General features: G+C 39.6%; 1 protein-coding gene across 1 annotated transcript in view; it reads right to left on the bottom strand.

The window, feature by feature from the left end:
• MYCBP2 (MYC binding protein 2) overlaps positions 1–22,500 on the bottom strand; it is a gene marked incomplete in the record, with an annotated part of 1,460,675 nt that overhangs the window by 682,988 nt on the left and 755,187 nt on the right. The window contains 1 exon segment of the mRNA XM_053707907.1: positions 18,076–18,267. Within this exon segment, the coding sequence (XP_053563882.1) occupies positions 18,076–18,267 (192 nt within the window).

Here is a 22,500-nt window from a genome sequence, read left to right as displayed (position 1 = left end):
GAAAAGTCTGTCTGCTCAGGAAGTCCGCTTCCCAGATGTCCACTCCTGGAATGTGAATGGCAGATAGACCACAATTGAGAGCAACCTACCATGGCTAAGGAATTTTGAGTTCCTCCCTGATGGTTGATGTAAGCCAAAGAGGTGACATAGTCTGACTGGAACCTGATAAACAGGGCTAAGGACAACTGAGGCCAAGCCATCAAAGCTTTGTAAATCGCTCTCAACTCCAAGATGTTGATGGGGAGAGCAGACTCTTGCGCCTTTAATGAGTCCCAAACTGCTCCCCAACCCAGCAGGCTGGCGTCCGAAGTCACAATCGCCCAGGAAGGTCTACAGAAGCATGTGCCCTGAGACAGATGCTCCTGAGAAAGCCACCACGGGAGAAAGTCTCTTGTTGACTGATCTAGATCTAACCTCTGAGATAGATCCGAATGGTCTCCTAATCCATTGACTGAGCATGCAAAACTGCAGAGCTCTCAAATGGAATAGAACAAAGGGAATGATGTCCATGGAAGCGACCATAAGACCAATTACCTCCATACATAGAGCCACTGATGGCCGAACAGTAGACTGCAGAGAGAGGCAAGAGGAAAGAATTTTGGATATTCTGACCTCTGTCAGAAAAATCTTCATAGATAGGGAATCTATTATGGTCCCTAAGAAAACTACCCTTGTAGCTAGAACAAGGAAACTCTGAGAGTTTGCTTGTTAAAAATGTGGCGTCTGGACCCATATGTCACCCAGGTAGGGCGCTACTGCTATGCCCCAAGACCTGATCACTGCCAAGAGAGCCCCCAGAAACTTTGAGAAAATTCTGGGGCAAGGCCAAACGGAAAAGCCAAAAACTGAAAATGTTTGTCTAGAAAGGTGAATCTCAGAAACTTGAAAATATCACTGTGAAAGGGAACATGAAAATATGCATCCTTCAGGTCTGAGGCCATCATGAACTAACCCTCCTGGACTAAAGGAAGAATGGAACGATAGTTTCCATTTTGAAGGACGGTACTTAGACACTTCAAGTCTAGAATAGGTCGTAAAGTTCCCTCTTTTTTGGGAACCACAGATAGATTTGAATAGAAACCTAGGTCCTGTTCCTTTACAGGCACTGGAACTATCACTCCCAGGGAGGAGAGATCCTGAACACATTTCAAGAATGCCTCTCTTTTTATCTAGTCTGCAGATAATCTTGAGAGGGGGAACCTACCCCTGAGAGGAAAGGTCTTGAATACAAGTCTGTAACCCTGAGATACTATGTCCACAGCCCATTAGGATTTTGGACATCTCGTATCTATGATTGATAATACTGAGAAAATCTGCCCCCCACTTAATCCAATTCCACTTGACCTTTACATCTGCTCTTCTTGTCTTGTGGTAGAAAGGACCCTTTTCCACCTGTGATATCAGAAATAATTTCTGCCAGACCAGGTCAGAAAAAAGGTCTTACCCTTGTAAGGAAGTGCCAGAAGCTTGGACTTGGAGGTAACACAAGCTGACCAAGAGATTAGCCACAACGTCCAGCAGGATAGCAAATCAAAAGCCAGATATCTTGGCCCCAGAATAACAACCTGAATGGTAGCATCAGAAATAAAAGAATTGGCTTGAGAGCCTTAATCCTGTCTTAGATCTCCTCCATAGGAGTCTGTTCGAACCAAGAAGATTCCGCACTTGACACAGTGGCAATACAAACCACAGGTTGCTATAGAAGACCTTGATGAATATACATCTTCTCCAAATAAGCCATTGAATCCTGAAAAGAACAGCTATCCTCTATAAAAATAGAAGTTCTCTTAGCCAGAGTAGAAATGGTCCCTTCTACTTTAGGCACCGTTCTTTTTAAAGAAAGGAGACGGGGAAAAGGATATCTCCCATTCCTGGGCAAAGATCTCAGTTGCACGGCCTGAAACAGGAAACACCTCCACAGAGGAAGGAACATCGTAGTATTTATTAAATTTACTAGATGTCTTGGGGTTGACAATGATAGGAGTATCAGTGTCGTCCGAAAAAGCCAAAACCTCCCATAAAAATATACGAAGGTGTTCAGGCTTAAATCTGAAGGATACAGCTTCAGCATCAGATGAAGGAATTATATTGTCTGAATCTAAGATTTCACCCTCAAAAGCTACCGACCTATCCTCCTCATACCTTATGAGGTAGATCAACCTGGGTAGCAGCAGGCAGAGCAGGAACCTTACTATCCAAATCCCTAATTATTATTTATTTATAAAGCGCCGACAGATTCCGCAGCGCTGCCCATGGGTACAAGGTTAACAGTACAGTGGAGAAACAATACGATAAGACACAACATTTTACAGACAAATACAGGGGGAATTGAGGGCCCTGTTCCCGTGGGAACTTACAATCTAGATGGGTAGGAGGATTGGAAACAGGAGGTGGGGACTGCAGAGGTGAGAATGATATTAGTGAGGAGATAGAGGGCAACTGTTAGTTAATTGAAGTTAGTTTGTTAAGTGGGGTGATAAGCTTCCCTGAACAGAAAGGTCTTTAGGGAACGTTTAAAGGAGGAGAGGTTAGGGGAAAGTCTGACATCTCGAGGAAGTGCGTTCCAGAGGGTTGGTGCCGCACGAGAGAAGTCCTGTAGTCTAGAATGAGAGGAGGTGATGGTAGAGGACGCAAGAAGCAGCAGAATTTTGAATTTAACTCTGTTGTGAATGGGAAGCCAGTGAAGGGACTCACAGAGAGGCGCAGCAGAAACAGAGCGTCGAGAAAGGTGGATTAGTCTGGCAGATGCATTTAGGACGGATTGGAGGGGAGAGAGGCGGGAGAAAGGGAGGCCAGTTAGTAAGTTGTTACAGTAGTCAAGTCAGGAAATTACCAGGGAGTACATGAGCTGTTTGGTAGTTTCAGCAGTCAGAAACGGACGAATTTTGGAGATATTGCGTAGGTGGTTGCGGCAGGATGAAGAGAGCAGTTGGATGTGGGGAATGAAGGACAGATTTGAGTCAAGCGTGACTCCGAGGCAGCGGACTTGGGGTGATGGGGAGATAGTGGTGCCGCCAACAGTGATAGAAAATTAGAGACTGGAGTGGAGCTAGAGGGGGGGAATTAGAAGTAGTTCGGTCTTGGACATATTTATTTTTAGGTGGTGAGAGGCCATCCAGGAGGAAATGCCAGATAAGCAGTCGCTGATGTGAGAGTTGACAGGAGAGAGTGCAGGGGTGGAAAGGTAGATCTGGGTATCATCAGCATAGAGGTGATAGCTGAAGCCATAGCTGTTGATAAGTTTACCCAGTGAAGAAGTGTAGATAGAGAAGAGTAGAGGACCCAGGACAGAGCCTTGAGGTACTCCAACAGACAGGAACAATAGAGAGAAGTCGTCACCAGCAAAAGAGACTGAGAAGGATCTGTTAGAGAGATAAGAGTGAATCCAGGAGAGGGCAGTGTCACAGAGACCAAGAGAACTGAGAGACCGTAGGTGAAGGGGATGGTCAAAAGTGTCAAAGGCAGCAGATAGATCAAGTAAGATGAGTATAGAGTAGTAGCCTTTGTTTTTAGCAGAAAGGAGATCGTTAGTAACCTTGGTGAGGGCAGTTTCAGTTGAGTGTTGGGGACGGAAGCCAGATTGCAGGGGGTTGAGCAATGAGTTCGAGGACAGGAAGTGGGTTAGGCGATTGAAAACTAGTTTTTCAAGGAGTTTTGAAGCTAGTGGGAGCAGTGATATGGGGCGGTAGTTTGCAGGGGAGTTAGGGTCGAGGGAGGGTTTTTTGAGGATGGGGGTGACCTTTGCATGTTTGAAGGAGGCAGGGAATGAGCCGGTAGAAAGGGATAGGTTAAATATGTAAGAGCCGGAGTGAGGGTGGTAAACAGAGTAGGGATTAGATGTGAAGGAATAGGGTCAAGTGGGCAGGTAGTGAGGTGTAAGGAAGACAAAAGGGAAGCCACTTCACTCTCAGTGGTTGGGAGGAGGGTGCAGAGAGTGGCAGAGGGGGTGACTGGGAGCGGAGTTGGGAGATTGCAGGTTTGTGTTGGGATGTTTCCTCGGATTGCAAGTGTTTTATTGAGAAAATAGTCAGCGAGGTTTTGAGCACTGAATGCAGATGAGGGGGGTGGTGCAGGTGGGTAGAGGAGAGAGTTGAAAATAGAGAAGAGTCTTTTAGGGTTTGAGGAGTGAGTGGATATAAGAGAGGAGAAGTAGGTTTGCTTAGCTAAGCGAAGGGCAGAGGTGTAAGAGTAGAGAATGAACTTATAGTGCATAAAATCATGTTCAGAGCGGGATTTCCTCCAGTCACGCTCAGCAGTGCGGGAGCATTTTTGTAGGTGACAAGTTTGTTGGGAGTGCCAGGGTTGGAGCTGACGACGTGGGGCTTTGCGAGGTTGGGGTGGAGCGAGAGTGTCAAGTGCAGCGGAGAGAGTATTGTTATAGTGGGTTATAGCAAGGTCAGGGCAGGATATCGTGGAAGTGTGGGGGAGGCGTAGTTGAATAAGATTGGAGAGCATCCACAGTGTGCAGATTTCTGCTGGTGCGGGGGTGAGAGGGGGGAAGTAGGTTTAGTATCTATATTAGGATTAAAGGTGAGCAGATGGTGGTCTGAGATGGGAAATGGGCGACATGCAACATTAGAGAGAGAGCAGAGATAGGAGAATACCAGATCAATCGAGTGTCCATCGCGGTGGGTAAGGAATAGGGTGGATTGTGAGAGGCCGAAGGAGTTCCTCTTGCGAATTCCCTTAGTATAGGAAAGGCAGATAATGCCACAGATATCGCCGAAGATACCTGGGCAACAAGATCTGCAGGAAAACAAGCTCCGTCAGGAGACTGAAAGGAACTACAGGGCACGGTATGCGACGCCATAGACTGAGGCTTGGGACATTTGAGGAGAAAGCTGTGGCATTGCCTAAACAGCCTCATCCTGAGAGACATAAGGCTCATAAGAAATAAAAATCTTTCACATTTAATGCAAACATGAGGTACAAAAATAGCATAGAACCACATCTGGTTCTCTAGACCAGTGTTTTTCAACCAGTGTGCCGTGAGAGATCCTCAGGTGTGCCACGGCAGACTGACAACAGTGTGACATATTTTTTAAACTTTGCTTGTTTTTTTTACAACCAGTGCAGGGGTAGTTTGTAGGAGGCATGGCATAACAGCACAATACATACAGTATGTGTGTGTTTGTGTGTATATGTATATATATATATATATATGCTGTATTAGGCTACAATGTGTGATTTTTTTAAAATTTTGGGATGGTGGTGTGCCACAGGATTTTTTAATGTAAAAAAGTGTGCCACTGCAAAAAAAAGGTTAAAAATCACTGCTCTAGACAGAGAAGACAGTTGGCCATAGGAACAGAGTCCTGTTCCATGATCAAGAATAATCATTTCAACAATAAAAGTTAAAAGAAAAAACATGACCTGTACTGTCACTTTAAATATCTGAATTGCGTTTTGGCAAGGAAACGAAAATTCTTATTTCAATTTTCCTTTACTCATAAACATAGGTGCACACTGCACCTCAGAATTTACTGAGGTGCCTACCTGCCTCAAACGAAAATAATCACTAGCGTTTGCCCCTAAGAGAAGCTGTTGCAATCTATCCGACACCACTCCGACAAACACAGAGCGGGATAGGCGGCCACATGATCAGCTGAGCGAAACAGCACCATTAAGAAAATCACACGCTCAAGCCGACAGAGAAAAAGCTAACTTCGTCAGGAAAAATATATATAGCTCTGACGATCGAATAAAAACTGCTATGCAGCGGTTTTCTCCAAGCAGACTCCAGCTCTCAGGCAAACTAAAATCTGTTCCTGTTAAACATGCAACCAGCAAGCCACACATGGAAACAGACAAGAACTGTACTCTTAAGTGCTCTCTCACACATAATAAGAGCTTAACTCCGTCCAATAATAAAAGGTGATTAACCCCTTGTCTCTATCACATACACACAAGCCCCTTCACCCTGCCTTAAGGTAATCCCCTACTCCGGATTTAGTCCCAGGAAATATTGCAGAGGGCCTTCTATTAACCCCTTCAGTGCCAATCTCCCAACCTGGAAGATAAACAGCACTTACCTGCAATGTCGACTGTCTAGCAGGTAGACAGCTCACACGGTGTGAGAGGACACCACTCACAGAGACCTGTGAAAAAAGAAAGAGTAAACTTACTCTGGCTTTCTATACCATGGGCAGCAAATATGTTAGGAAAACGCAGCAAGGCCCACCTTACAAGTTCCTAACTACTTTAAAGTCACCACTAACCTACTGAAGAGATTAACGTGGACTACGGCTAGACCCAAAAAATCTTGCTTGTAGCAAAAGAAATCAAATTTTCTTCAGACACCAAAACTTCACCTCCTCCATTGACAGAGGCAAAGAGAATGACTGGGGTTTGTGGGAAGGGGAGTGACACTTAACAGCTTTGCTGTGGTGCCCTTTGCCTCCTCCTGCTGGCCAGGAGTAATAGTACCACTAGTAATTGATGACGTTGTGGACTCACCATATCTTAGGAAATAAATATCCAATTTCCTCAATATAGCAATTTCAGGAATGGGAAAAAATGCTTATGATAAAATTCTTATACAAAAAGTAAAATCAAAAGCAAGCATCATAGCTCTCTATAATATAATCAGAGCAGTGAGCATTAGAGGGAGGGGCTTAATTTAACAAATTTTGATGCCAAGAACGACGGACTGAAAAGATGCAACTAACAGACGCGACTTTGCGCCAAAAATGACGCAAGTCGCGTCACATCCTCTCTCCAAAAATGAGGCAATAAAATGACGCAACTCGCTTCACAGCAGGCGCAAATTTGCACCAAAAATGACGCAATAAAATTATACAATTTGCGTCATCACAAGCCTAATTTGCCCACAAATTTTTTAAAAACAGACTCCATGTTAACAGCTAACCGGAACCCCAGGTAAGAAAATAAATACCTAAATTCTCCCATAAACATAATTTCCATTCTGAAACTGTGTGACTGCAAAGGGAAATATTAACAGACCTGACTCATGGCTAATATATGCAATATACATTAAGAACTTTATAATAGAAATTGCCGGCCCGACCGCGCCATAAGACTAAGTGCAGCTCGCTCCTGTTGTTAATTTGTCTTCAGAAAATTTAACTTCTGTACAGGTAGATTTGCTGTCTAAACGTCTCAATTTTGTGCCTTCCAATCATTTCAATGTCTTTGAGACTGTCTTAGACATAAATAGATTTGCCAGAAAAATTACTCTACAAAAGCATTTTTTTCAGAAAGGATGGGGAGGCACAAAATGAACCAGACCTAGATATAGACTATGATGCTGCAATACACGATATAGGACCTGTATCTGATCTCAATTTATCTGAATTAAATACTCTGATTGCATACAGGAGAGTATTATTTCCTTAAAACATATAAAAAATAAAAGTACATTTTATCCCTTTAAAACACGATCAAAAGTGATTGATATTTTCCAAAAACGGTAGAAATCAAACTACGACATTTAGACAAAAAAGTGTCAGAAAAAAGACAAGCAAAGACATACTAATCTAACATATAAAGAGAAATTAGCCCTTAGGGAACTTTCTCAGAAAGATAACATTGTAATCAGACCATCCGATAAGGGCGGAAATGTAGTTGTTCTTAATAGAACTGACTATATTGCAGAGGCAAAAAAACAGTTAGGTCAAAAAGATGTATATTTAAAACTAAAAGAGAATCCCACTAATAAATTTCAAAAGGAAATCACTAACATTATCAAGTATGCTCGCAACAACAATATCATTTCACAATCAGTTGAGGAAAAACTGTTAGTATCACATCCTGTCACACCAATTTTCCATCTATACCCTAAACTGCACAAAAATCCCCTATCTCCTCCCGGCAGACCGATCATTGCGGGTATAGGGTCTCTAAACGAAGCTCTCTCCGAACTTGTTGACACTTTCTTACAGCCTTTTGTATGTAAATTACCCAGTTATATACAAGAGACAATACAGAAGTACAAGGTATGCAAGATGTTAACAAACAATATCTATGTACAAGGTTAAATACTCCCCTCTGTTTGCACCGCCGCCGTCTATCAGTCTCTCCCAAAATGAGACTGTGGTAATTGAAATGGTTTGTAGTATAGAGGCGCAGGTGTTTTCTTGATTATGCTCCAAAATTGCCTGAGAATGAGAGGACTTTATTTCTGTGTGTGTAGATCAACACCATATAATTGTGCAGTATACTTACTCTGAAAAATTCAGAGTCCAGCTTCTTCTTTATAAGTTAGTCTGAATGATAAGGTATTCCCCCAATCCACTGTAACTGTGGATACAAAGTGTCATACTTCAAAAAGCAGTATGTAACTGATACAAAATGTGCAGTATACTTACTCCGATAAAATCGGAATCCGGCTCCCTATACAGCACTCCCGCTGGTGTGGTTGGTACAAATCCAAAAAGGCAGCAAGCAAAAGTTTCGTAAAAATACAAATTTATTTTAAAATGTCACTATGGACAAAAAAGATAAAAGCTCATATTAAGAGGCTCTACGCGTTTCAACGATGTCTCGTCTTTCTCAAGAGCTGTAAACAGGTAAAGTGCTGCCTTTGGATTAACACAGGTGTTTTTATACAGGAGTAATTGGTGTTCCTTTTCCGGTCTAACCGGAGCCAGACTTACAAAACAATTTTTCAAGATTTACTTAAGATGTCAATATTGTCAGCCGATTTCTAATTAGACCATTATTAATGTGCAAAATTTGCAAAGATCTATTTAATAATTGTATAAATCGGATGGCGATATTTGCAGATTTTCACTTTGTTCCTAGGACCAATCAGTTAGACAAAAGTTCCCTTTCGAGTACATATTGGACATAAGTTCTAAATCAGGTCCGCTTCTACCTTTAGATTTACATAGATGTTTTTATACAGAGGTTATTATTATTCCTTTTCCGGTCTAACCAGAACCGGACTTACAATAAATATACAAGATTATCAATATTGTCAGCCGATTCATGTTTGGATCATGGTTAGTGTGCAAAATTGCAAGGATCTAGTTATACTTGTATAAATCGGATGGCAATATTCAAAAAAAATTTTACCTTATTCTTAGAACCAATCAAAATCGGTTAAACAAAAGTTCCCTTTCGAGTTCATGTAGGACATTAGTTCTAAATCAAGTCCGCTTCTGTTTTATGATCATGTGTTCGGTAAGAGGACCAATCCTGGGTGTTTTGTTTTCATTTTAACAACTGTCAATGCTATAAAAACAAAAATAATCTACTCTGGATAGGTATTGAAAAGGTTTCTCTAACATTGGAGAGGAGGAGAGATGGATAAATCATTAAACAAGAGAGAACTTTGGTGGATACATACACTAAAGACCTATGGCCACTATGGACTGAACAAGGACATAAGAGTAGCAGCCTTTATCTAATAACATAACAGGATAGGATTTCCATATATAATAAATACATTATCTGATTATTTATATTTTTGCATTCATATTAACACTATAGTATTATTCTATTTTAGAAACAGTTTACATTCTTATTTTCCATATTTTCATTTTATTTATTTTTTTATTTATTGCTAATTATAAAGTTCTAATACTGTATGGATAGAATTTTTTTGGCTAAAGAAAGTATTGCAAGGAAGTAATCCTCAAATGGATCACTTTATTTTACTTTATTTTATTTTAGTATGCTTCAGTTTTAGAAAGTTATGTTTGGCTTATTTATTTAACTGAACCCTTAGTGATCTGCACTATTATTTTCAGATTGTAACCCAATATTGGACTCTTTATAACATTGGACAAATTGATAAAGACTCCCTTTTTCACATCGGATGAAAATCCCTTCACATCGGAATGAAAACCAAATGGAAACAAAACACCCAGGATTGGTCCTCTTACCGAACACATGATCATAACACAGAAGCGGACTTGATTTAGAACTAATGTCCTACATGAACTCGAAAGGGAACTTTTGTTTAACCGATTTTGATTGGTTCTAAGAATAAGGTAAACAAAATTTTCGAATATTGCCATCCGATTTATACAAGTATAACTAGATCCTTGCAATTTTGCACACTAACCACGATCCAAACATGAATCGGCTGACAATATTGATAATCTTGTATATTTATTGTAAGTCCGACTCTGGTTAGACCGGAAAAGGAATAATAATAACCTCTGTATAAAAACATCTATGTAAATCTAAAGGTAGAAGCGGACCTGATTTAGAACTTATGTCCAATATGTACTCGAAAGGGAACTTTTGTCTAACTGACTTTGATTGGTCCTAGGAACAAAGTGAAAATCTGCAAATATCGCCATCCGATTTATACAATTATTAAATAGATCTTTGCAAATTTTGCACATTAATAATGGTCTAATTAGAAATCGGCTGACAATATTGACATCTTAAGTAAATCTTGAAAAATTGTTTTGTAAGTCTGGCTCCGGTTAGACCGGAAAAGGAACACCAATTACTCCTGTATAAAAACACCTGTGTTAATCCAAAGGCAGCACTTTACCTGTTTACAGCTCTTGAAAAAGACGAGACATCGTTGAAACGCGTAGAGCCTCTTCATATGAGCTTTTATCTTTTTTGTCCATAGTGACATTTTAAAATAAATTTGTATTTTTACGAAACTTTTGCTTGCTGCCTTTTTGGATTTGTACCAACCACACCAGCGGGAGTGCTGTATAGGGAGCCGGATTCCTATTTTATCGGAGTAAGTATACTGCACATTTTGTATCAGTTACATACTGCTTTTTGAAGTACGACACTTTGTATCCACAGTTACAGTGGATTGGGGGAATACCTTATCATTCAGACTAACTTATAAAGAAGAAGCTGGACTCTGAATTTTTCAGAGTAAGTATACTACACAATTATATGGTGTTGATCTACACACACAGAAATAAAGTCCTCTCATTCTCAGGCAATTTTGGAGCATAATCAAGAAAACACCTGCGCCTCTATACTACAAACCATTATATACAAGAGACTACTTCATTTGTCAACAAAATTGCCAAAATTGAATGGAAACCAAACTATAGGTTAAAGGGACACTGTAAGCAAAATTTAATGATGCTTGTTACGAACTAACTACCCAAAATAAGCATGTTTTCAATAGGATCTCATTATGAGATTTTTACGATATCGCCATAATCTTCTTTAATAAATTAACTTTTTTCCAAACCCACTCCGTGAGTATACTTTGCTCCTCTCCAATCCTGGCTGTCAACTGCAGTTGAAATATGGCGCCTAAAATTCTCTCTGCGCATTTGCAAGATTGCACATCGTCACCGCAAATGTCACTCCATTAAAGACTGCCTGGAACATAGAAGACCTGCTCTATTGATCGTACATCATAAGATCCAGCAGTGCTTTGAAGATCAGGTCGTGCAGGCTAATAGTGTTTCTATTGTACATAGAAAGCCTGGAGAACCAATTGCATAGATTTTGGTCTAAAAAGCGCAAGGTGATTACAATCTAGCTAAGGGCAATTTCGGCTTCAATAGTTGATAATGCGCATGCGCTATTTGAGGCGATTTTGTGCCCATGCGAATGAGAACTATTTAGTCTGATAATGATATGCAAAAACACCAAATATGATTGGTTATAGTTTTAAAACAGGTAGTGCCGAAAATTGGGGGCTGGATATTATGATGTAATAATCCAAAAATAAAGATGCTTTTTCTAACGTTATGCTGCTTCGTTTTTCAACATTTGTAGGTCAGTAAGTTTTACTTTATACATCTTACTAATTATATGTGGGGTTTTTTATACTAAATTTAGTAAAAGTTAGTATTCCTTTAATGGTGATAGACGCTACATCTCTATACACGTTCATTGAACATTCCAAGGGTCTCACTGCTATAGAATTTTTTTATTAACTCTGCCTGTGAATTTGAGGAAGCTACTAAAATTTTCTTACTGAATGCTATTGAGTATCTGTTAACCCATAATTTTTTCATGTTTCAGACGGATTACTATCTCCAAAGACGTGGGACAGCTATGGGGGCTAAATTTGCCCCCTCCTATGCCAACCTATATATGGGTTGGTGGGAGCTGTCCCACGTCTTTGGCGATGAGAATCCATTTAAAGATGTGATAATCTTGTATTATTGCTACATAGACAATCTGTTTGGTTTTTTTTTAATAATTTTTATTTGAGGTTCATTTAAAGGCATACAACATTGCATAAATAGATTCTTACAGCACATGAGATAAAATATCAGGTATACAAAGGGTACTAACCTTGAAAAAAAAAGGGATTACAAAAACCATGCAGCTAATAATATATGTACCATGTGAACATTATGTAAAAGAAATGCCTGTCGCCTAGGGACCCTCTAAATGATACGGTAGGCCTCTCTTGGACCTTCTAACAGAAACCAAAATATATGGGTAAAAGAAGGTGGTTTCAAACCTAGGAGACAGCTTATGGATCGCAAATGATAAACCTCATTTTTATAACACTTTATATCAAGCATAACAAATAAACTTAAAACATTTTTCTTGTAACTCAATAGGTCACTATTGGACCTAACTGAAATATTAACTCAAGATGGGAAAGAAAGTTATCATAGCATGTTCAATTTGTAAGTAATGTTGAAAGTTATCATAAGGGTTGCGGCATAGGCAAGAAAAGCCGCGTATTTAGTTCTCCTTAAAAAGGGGACACATTAGAGATTGGGGGGAAGGTGAGTATATATACGTAGTAGGTTATATGAATTGAATAAGCAGGCTATAGCTAAGCGGGGCAATACTATATTATATTGTAGTACATGGGTATATGAGACCCTGAGGAGATGTTAGACAGAAATGGGTGGCATATGAGGCCAACAGCTTGCCGAGAAAAATGGAAACTGATCAGATGCCAGCACGCTAGATATGGTATGGGTTGGAATGGAAACCATATGCACTTGCCGCATCTGCCCAACAGCCCTATTCAAAGTGTTGAACAAGATGCTAAGAGCCCTAGGATAGGATAGGAACATCGCTTGTACAGGTTAATTTTCATCATGTTGTAAGGCTAAGTCTAAAATACTTCCCCAGAACCATACACAAGTATAGTATGGGCGTCAAGCTGCCCCGGCCGCTGGCAGCAGCACGCTCCAATTAGAGGTTATATCTAGATTCTGAGAGTAAGTGTAATGCAGAAAAATCTTCTTTGAAGTGGAGACTTAGCTAGAAAGGTGGTAGTCTAACCTTCTTTAAGTAAACATGGAAACTTATATAGATAGTAGTTCAACATATGGGCTGAGATAATAGTGAAATTGAAGGGAGGTGAACATGGTGAGAATAACCTATGAGCAAGTGGGGAGATCAGGATTAATCTTAAATAGTCTAATTTCCTACGGGGGTGCCCATGAGAGCTCCAACCCAAAGTGCAATTGCTGCCACACTATATCAGGCTTAGAAATACACTTATATGTGGCTCAGAAATACACATCATCCTCTGTAGAGTTAAAACACATATAATCAGAGCATTTGTTACATAGGGGGAGCATCTCACTTAGTCTGTCCCCGCCAGCTGGGCATGGGCCCTATACCCAGCGACTAGAGACCGATTCAAACAGAGGGGATTTAGTAGAAAGGAGGGGACACAGGCCTCACAGGGACAGTTTTGTAGGACATTAGGATTGAGAAAAGGCTGTCAAGCTTCTACATAAAATTTTCAATAAGTGGCAAGAGGCATTGGAGCACCTAAAATAAGTAGCGTAGCTTATAAAATCCCATCCCTCTAGCCTAAGTCAGTTAACATTAAAAAACAACATCAATAAATATTCTGCAAAAATTCCTGCCACCGTTTAAACATGTAAAGCAATTATTGTATATAGTTTTAAACTATTTGAAATATGATATATAGGCAAGGTTAAGCTGTAGATATGGCACAACCTGGGAGAACTAAGCAGTATCTTGTGGCTTATGATATACTTAAAAGTCTGCATATTTGATTTATGATAATGAGTGGACATACACAGTTCTGTGGACGTTAAGGGTGCGTAGGCAACAGATTGAGGGCAATCACTAGAGAAGGCAAGGCTCACTGTTCAGACACAGGCAAGCATAACGTTATATGGATCCAGTACATAAAATGTCTCTGCAGCTGTAAAAATATCCCCTGCAATAAGCACTAATGCGATGGCCAAACTTGGGCTAAAATACATCTTAACGCATCTGGCTCTCTGAAGTATAGAAATTACCACAACCAGGGCATTAGTATATACTATAAACAAGCTAAGGAGTCAAAAAATATAGAAGTGAACACTTTAAAGGGTTAACAAATCAATTCTCCAAATCAGTGAGTAAACCCATACAAAACATAATGGTTGTAGGGAGCTATAGCACGAGTCCTTCAGCCGATGCCTCTAGGAAACACTGGCTCAGTGTCCGAGAATAATAGTCCCTCCATAGCTCCCTTCTCCGCTGCCGGGACAACGTGGAATGCTGTGTATATGAAGGAGGCCGTAGAGAGGAAGTCGCTACCAAGCTTACCATCACATTGTAAGTTATTAAGTATGGACAGTATCAAGGGTGTATTCACTGTGGTTAACGATGCAGACCTGTTGCCCTTCACCTCATAGTCAACCGCAGGTAGGTGGTCTCCTCTGGAGGACTCTCTGATAATCACCGCAACGGTCTGTTTCTCCTGCATCTGCTCTAACATTGCAGCACTCGCGGTATGCCGGCTCCCAGTCCCAGAGCTTGATTGCGTAGCTATTGAAGAATAGTCTAGCCTGGGCAATTGTTTTGGCTGAAGCGGATATAACTCGGGTGGATTCCGGATCTCCACACTGGCTGCACAGCTCATCAAGGCCTTAGTGTCTATCATCGAGCAGTCAGGCTTCATAGGTGTAACAGCGCATAGTAGCGGTACGTCGCCATCTTGGTTTGCAAGTTGCGCCGTCGATTGTGAGAGCCATCTTGAAACTAGTACTAATATTTCAGAGAAGTGACACTCCCATTGCTCAGACATCTCTTCTTCCAGCTGTTTTGTAGACATTGTCCTTTAATGCACGTTGTAAAGTGAACACCCTGTTGGTTCCGATGCCTGATAGCTATTGTACTCTATAAGCTGCAGTTGTCCTTGTAGCGTAATTAGGTGGTAGAGGCTAAAGTCCCACTTCCAAGGTTTTTTAACCACTACTTCAAGGGTCAGAACTCATCTCTATATCCTTATGAGCCAGTATTTTCTCTTAAAAGTGAGCCAGAATTAGATAAAATTACTGAGAGTTATAATCCATTGTAGAGCTCCCTATAGATGCGACTTGCCAGCTCGGCGACTTGCTCCGCCCCCCTGACAATCTGTTTTTTATCCTGGAATGTGATGAAACCAAAGCAGATCTTTTTTGCAAGTATCTTAATTGTAATCATCAAGGTATAGAGCTCACTGGTACTCACAGTGAAAGCAGTGTGAATTTTCTGGATCTCACTGTTCAGGGTGGAGAAATTGGATCATGCATTGAGACGAAAATGTACAGAAAAGAAACAGCAGGCAATACATTATTGAAATTTGAATCATGTCATCCCCGACATATATTAAGAGGTATACCTAAAGGGGAATACATTTGTATTAAGAGGAATTGTACTACAGAAAAAGAATACCATAAACAGACTAGTGAGGCCACAGATAAGTTCAGACAGAGAGGCTATCATGAAAGTCTTTTATCTAAAGCCAAAGAAAGTGTTGATCAAATTCCTAGAGAAAAATTGCTTCAATATAAATCCAACAAACTAAAATCTAAAAAAGACGAAACCAACAAAATTAAATTTATTACCACTTATAGTGTTGAATACACTAAAATATGTGCAATAATCAGAGATTCTCTTCCTATTTTATATTCTGACCCTATTATAAAAGAAATCTTAAAATCTGGATGTAATTTCATTCCCAAGAGAGCTAAAACCCTAGCCAATCATTTATCCCCTTCTGATATCAAACCTAAAGTTAATAAGTGCTGGCTTAAACAAAGACAGGGATGTTTTAAATGCAGACGACCCATCTGCAAAACGTGCAATTTTATAAGTGAGGGTAACAAATTTCTTTCCAGTACAACGAACACAGAATATGCTATCAGGTACTTTATCAACTGTGCGACAACTCACGTTGTTTATCTACTTACCTGTGATATTTGTAAATTACAATACACAGGCAAAACTAAAAGGTCCCTCAAAGACAGGTTTTTGCAACATCTTAGGTCAATTGAAGATGAGGATAGTGACACCCCTATATCGACATTTCAAAATATATCAAAACTCGGATATTTCATCTTTAAAAATACAGGGCATTGACCACATAACTAAATGGAGAAGAGGAGTTAATAGAGAAACATTACTAAACAAAAAGGAAATTTTTTGGATGTTCACACTACAAACTAGTGAACCTGAAGGATTAAATATTACACGTGATCTAGATACTTTTACTTAAATATTGCTTAAGTTTGGACTATCAAACTATGCTGCAGGTTTAAAACATTACTGTCATCATCCATATTGTAACTTAGTATTTCCTTTTCCCTCTTTAGTGATCTTTGTTTGAAAAGCCATCATAAAATATGCCTATATAATTTACTCTTACTAATTTTGATTAGAGCATTTAAATGTAAATAGGTGATATATCCAATTGTCTTTTGTCATATACATTTTTACATTTAGAATTATCTCACGTGTGCTTTTATTAGCCTGTGCTACATATTGGATAATTCTAGTCAGTCATGTGGAGACAGGTATCCAATCAGGTTTAGATTACTATAATCTTGATTGCTAGTTTAGCTTTAAATAGATGGCTGCGCTGATCCTCAGGTAAGCAGTGAACAAGTGCGCAAACGCACAAAACATGTCTGCATGAGGATCAGCTCACCAACCTGATTGTTAGAGTCACTGCTGGCTTGTTTTGTAGGACATCGTTCTGTGTCCTTTTTATACTTTTTGGAATAAAGTTGTTTTTTATCTTTATCTCCTGCCTGGAACGCACTCGCCGGGTCTTAAACAAGATATTATTTATTCATACACAGTGATGTTTCGGGGTGGTTAGCCCCGTCCTCAGACCATTACATAAGTTAAGATACAAAGAAAACATTTATACATTACCCTCCACCATCACCAGGATCATTTGCCAACTTTTTATACAACTAGTTCTAACTAATCTATAGACGACTCTCCATATATAGATACTCCCTTAAGCTATAAACATTAATTCATGTGGGACTATACTAGGGCTAAGACTATAGAGAAGTATCAACGTTATATTTTTATAATTTAGCACTTAAAACATAGACCATAGTTGTATCTAGATCACCTTATAAGAAACAATGCCAATCCAATTGTGTATTTAACCTTATCCCCCAAGGGGTTAAATACACAATTGGATTGGAATTGTTTCTTATAAGGTGATCTAGATACAACTATGGTCTATGTTTTAAGTGCTAAATGATAAAAATATAACGTTGATACTTCACTATAGTCTTAGCCCTAGTATAGTCCCACATGAATTAATGTTTATAGCTTAAGGCAGTATCTATATATTAGCCTAAACTAATCCTCCTATAGATAGCACAATAATTCTTATGGCAGGTATGCAGTATTTATGTATTTAACCACTCTTGTTCCGTTTCAGGGTTGTGTACTTTGGTTGCTAGGGCAACCAGCGGACCTGCGCACTGAGCTCTGCAGGACGCCGGCGGCACTTCCGGTAGTACGTGGTGATGGTGGAGGGTAATGTATAAATGTTTTCTTTGTATCTTAACTTATGTAATGGTCTGAGGACGGGGCTAACCACCCCGAAACGTCACTGTGTATGAATAAATAATATCTTGTTTAAGACCTGGCGAGTGCGCTCCTAATTTCTGTGACTTATATATATATATATATATACACACACACACACACACACACACACACATACAAAACTTGCGAAAGAATCAAAAAAACATTTGGAAAATGTGAATAGGGGATATTAATGCATACATATTACAAAAACAACTTATGATTTCAAACTGTTAAAAAAAAATATATATATATATATATATATATAAACTCCAAAATGTCAAATTAAGTTTAGATATATCAATCATAATCCAAACTACTGAACATAAAACTAGGAAAATATTAACAGATATATACCTCTGATCCCAAGGCAGAAGCTGTAAGTTCACTGACTATGCTAGCAAGCAGACCACATGTGTTTGATACCAAATGTGAAGAAAAGAGTTCATTTTCTCGCCTCAAGCTGTTCCTCACAGGCAGGACAACAATAAGCAGCATCTTCTCCAGAACTTCACGAAAGCTTGTCACACCAGAAACATTTTCCTCACTCTGTCAAGTAGAAAGTTTTGTTTTTTAATAAATATGGTTACTAAACTGAGTTCTATTTATTTTACAATTAGAAATATGAAAGTGATAGATCAATTAAAATTAATAAATGAAATAAAAAATTACAAAATAATTAAAATTTAGTATAATCTCCATAATTTTGCTTAGTTTCTTAATTCAGTGTTTCTCAACCACAGTCCTCAAGTACCCCAAAGACGCCAGGTTTTTTGCTATCTGAACTAGAGCACAGGGGAAATAATCAGCTGATCAGTAACCATGGTTACTAACATGATCTCACCTGATTATTTCCCCTCTGCTTTAGTTAACCCTATAACGCCTGAATTTTTATTTTAAGAAAAAAAAATTGTTTTTATTCTTTATTTCCATAGTTATTTACAGTTGTGCTCATAAGTTTACATACCCTGGCAGAATTTATAATTTCTTGGCCATTTTTCAGAGAATATGAATGATAACACAAAAACTTTTCTTTCACTCATGGTTAGTGTTTGGCTGAAGCCATTTATTATCAATCAACTGTGTTTACTCTTTTTAAATCATAATGACAACAGAAACTACCCAAATGACCCTGATCAAAAGTTTACATACCCTGGTGATTTTGGCCTGATAACATGCACACAAGTTGACACAAAGGGGTTTGAATGGCTATTAAAGGGACAGTATACCGTAAAATAGTTTTCCCTTAATGTGTTTACAATTGCTTTTTTTTACCAACTGCTGAGTAAAAAATGTATGAAAATTAGCTTTTTAAGGTTTATTTGTGAATATTAAAGCTCTGATTTTGTGTTTTGAAGCCACAACCTAATAAAATGGGTTGAGCTTGTAGGTATAATCATATCTCATTACTGTATCACATTGTGTACATAAACATGTTTCTTAATCTTATATCTGTCCATAAAACAATCACCAGTACTTGGAGAGAACAATGGAAAATCAACATTTTATTACCTTATCTCTGCTATATCCTACTGGGAGTATAATTTCTTCTGCTGGCTGTGTTTACAAAGCTCATCTATAGCTGGGACCTGCAGCCACAAACTTTCAGAATAGGTGGGGATACCACATGCTAAATCAACTATTTCAAATGCCAATATAAGGGTAAAGGATCTACTTGTAAACAATTTAATACACTCCAGCAGGTAAAGTGGATCATTGGGAACAAATTAAAGGGGATAAAATTTTCGAGTAAACTGTGCCTTTAAAGGTAACCATCCTCACCTGTGATCTGTTTGCTTGTAATTATTGTGTGTGTATAAAAGGTCAATGAGTTTCTGGACTTCTGACAGACCCTTGCATCTTTCATCCAGTGCTGCACTGACGATTCTGGATTCTGAGTCATGGGGAAAGCAAAAGAATTGTCAAAGGATCTGCGGGAAAAGGTAGTTGAACTGTATAAAACAGGAAAGGGATATAAAAAGATATCCAAGGAATTGAGAATGCAAATCAGCAGTGTTCAAACTCTAATCAAGAAGTGGAAAATGAGGGGTTCTGTTGAAACCAAACCATGGTCAGGTTGACCAACTAAAAGTTCAGCCACAACTGCCAAAAAATTGTTCGGGATGCAAAGACAAACCCACAAATAACTTCAGGTGAAATACAGGACATGTGGTGTGGATATTTCAAGATGCACAATAAGAAGGCACTTGAAGAAAGATGGGCTGCATGGTCGAGTCGTCAGAAGAAAGCCATTACTACGCAAATGCTACAAAGTATCCCGCTTACAATATGCCAAACAGCACAGAGACAAGCCTCAAACCTTCTGGCACAAAGTCATTTGGAGTGATGAGACCAAAATTGAGCTTTTTGGCCACAATCATAAACGCTACATTTGGAGAGGAGTCAACAAGGCCTATGATAAAAGGTACACCATCCCTACTGTGAAACACAGAGGTGGATCGCTGATGTTTTGGGGATCCACCTCTGATGGCAAGATGAATGCAGTATGTTATCAAACAGAACGCCTTATTTTCCACTTCTTGATTAGAGTTTGAACACTACTGATGTGCATTCTCAATTCCTTTGATATTTTTTTATATCTCTTTCCTGTTTTATACAGTTCAACTACCTTTTTCCCACAGATCCTTTGATAATTCTTTTTCTTTCCCCATGACTCAGAATCCAGAAACGTCAGTGCAGCACTGGATGAAAGATGCAAGGGTCTGTCAGGAGTCCAGAAACTCATTGACCTTTTATACACACACTAATTACAAGAAAACAGATCACAGGTGAGGATGGTTACCTTTAATAGCCATTCAAACCCCTTTATTCCAACTTGTGTGCATGCTATCAGGCCAAAATCACCAGGGTATGTAAACTTTTGATCAGGGTCATTTGGGTAGTTTCTGTTGTCATTATGATTTAAAAAGAGCAAACACAGTTGTTTGATAATAAATGGCTTCAGTCAAACACTAACCATGAGTGAAAGAAAAATTTTTGTGTTACCATTCATATTCTCTGAAAAATGGCCAAGAAATCATAAATTCTGCCAGGGTATGTAAACTTATGAGGACAACTGTACATATTAAAACTAAACTACATTAAGAAAATATCAAATTTTCAAAACAATTTTTTTAAATGTTACTAAATCGTCCTTAGATTCATAAAACATTTAGAAAAAAGAAAATTATGCTTACCTGATAATTTAAATTCCATCGAGGGGAGAAGAGTCCACAGCTTCATTCATTACTATTGGGAATTAAGAACCTGGCCACCAGGAGGAGGCAAATACACCCCAGCCAAAGGCTTAAATACCTCCCCCACTTCCCTCATCCCCTAGTCATTCTGCCGAGGGAATCAGGAACAGTAGGAGAAATATCAGGGTAAAAAAGGTGAAGACCCTTCGTGAAGACCCTCGGCCCGTTGCCAGACCGAAGGAAAGAGCCACGAACTGGAAATGCTGATAAAGAAAGGCAAATCTGAGGAATCTGAAATGGTCCCTGTGAATCGGAACATGAAGGTAGACATCCTTCAAGTCTATAGAGGTCATTAGCTGACCCTCTTGAACTAGAGTCAGAATGGATCTGATCATTTCCATTTTGAACGATGGAATGGACAGGAAGTTGTTTAAATATTTGAGGTCAAGAATCGGGCGGAATGTGCCTTCCTTCTTTGGGACTACGAACAAATTGGAGTAATACCCTAGACCCCTTTCTGCCTGGGGTACTGGTACGATAACCCCTAGAGCAGAGAGATCCCGCACACAACCCAGAAAGGCCTCTCTTTTCCAGCCTTGAAGACAGGTTTGACAGAAGAATCTGCCCCTGGGCGGAGTGGACTTGAACCCTATCATGTAACCCTGAGCGACTACCTTTAGAACCCAGGGGTCCAGAACATCCTGCAACCAGGCCCGCAGACCAGTCGGGGGCCGCCCCTTCATGTGGACTTTGTCTCTGCGGGCTTCTTGTGCTGTTTAGACTTGTTCCAAGCTTGAGCAGGCTTCCAGGGACACTTGGTTTGGTCCGCTTTCACTGTGGGCTGTTGGCGTTGCACCTTATCCCCATGAAAAGGCTGAAAAATTAGAACTTTTAGGTTTCGCCTTCTTATCCTGGGGAAGGAAGGCCCCCTTGCCTCCTGTAACCTTGGATATGATAGAGTCTAGACCTGGATCGAACAGGATCTTGCCCTTAAAAGGCAAAGACAGCAGCCTTGTCTTAGAGGTCATGTCCGCCGACAAAGATTTTAGCCACAGAGCCCTGCATGCTAGAACCAAAAAACCTGATACCTTAGCATTCAGGCGCATATTTTGCATATTAGCGTCACAAATTAAAGGGACCGTTAAGACACATAATAAACATTATTCAGTAGGTTACTTGCCAAACGTTTATGGGGCACATCGTTCTCCCTGTGCTGCAGTCCTCAGGGATTATCCATTTTTTTTCAAAATAACCAACTGCCGTTCACAGCAAAAAATGGTTGCCTAACTCCTCCTCCCATTGTCTTCTTCCCCCGGAGCTTGTTTTAAAAAAATTATCATGCACGTCCAACTTGAACGAGCATTTAGCCTAACGCATGCGCAAATAGTTTTATTTATTTTTCCTATAGAATGCTGTGGGGATCCGTTTGAGTGCTGCACCGGAAGTCTATAAAACCTAGCTCTCTTATGCGCCTTCAGTTTTCGCGCTTTGGAAACAGGTAAGTCGTGTCTCAAGCTGCTCAGCTCCATAGAACAAGGCAGGCATAGAACAAGGCAAGCTGGCACATGCGAATCGGGTTGCGGGT

This window comes from Bombina bombina, chromosome 3 (genome assembly GCF_027579735.1).
Source record: "Bombina bombina isolate aBomBom1 chromosome 3, aBomBom1.pri, whole genome shotgun sequence".
NCBI classification, from domain to species: domain Eukaryota; kingdom Metazoa; phylum Chordata; class Amphibia; order Anura; family Bombinatoridae; genus Bombina; species Bombina bombina.
The sequence above is the reverse complement of the archived record's forward strand: the minus strand, read 5'-3'. Positions and strand labels throughout refer to the sequence as shown.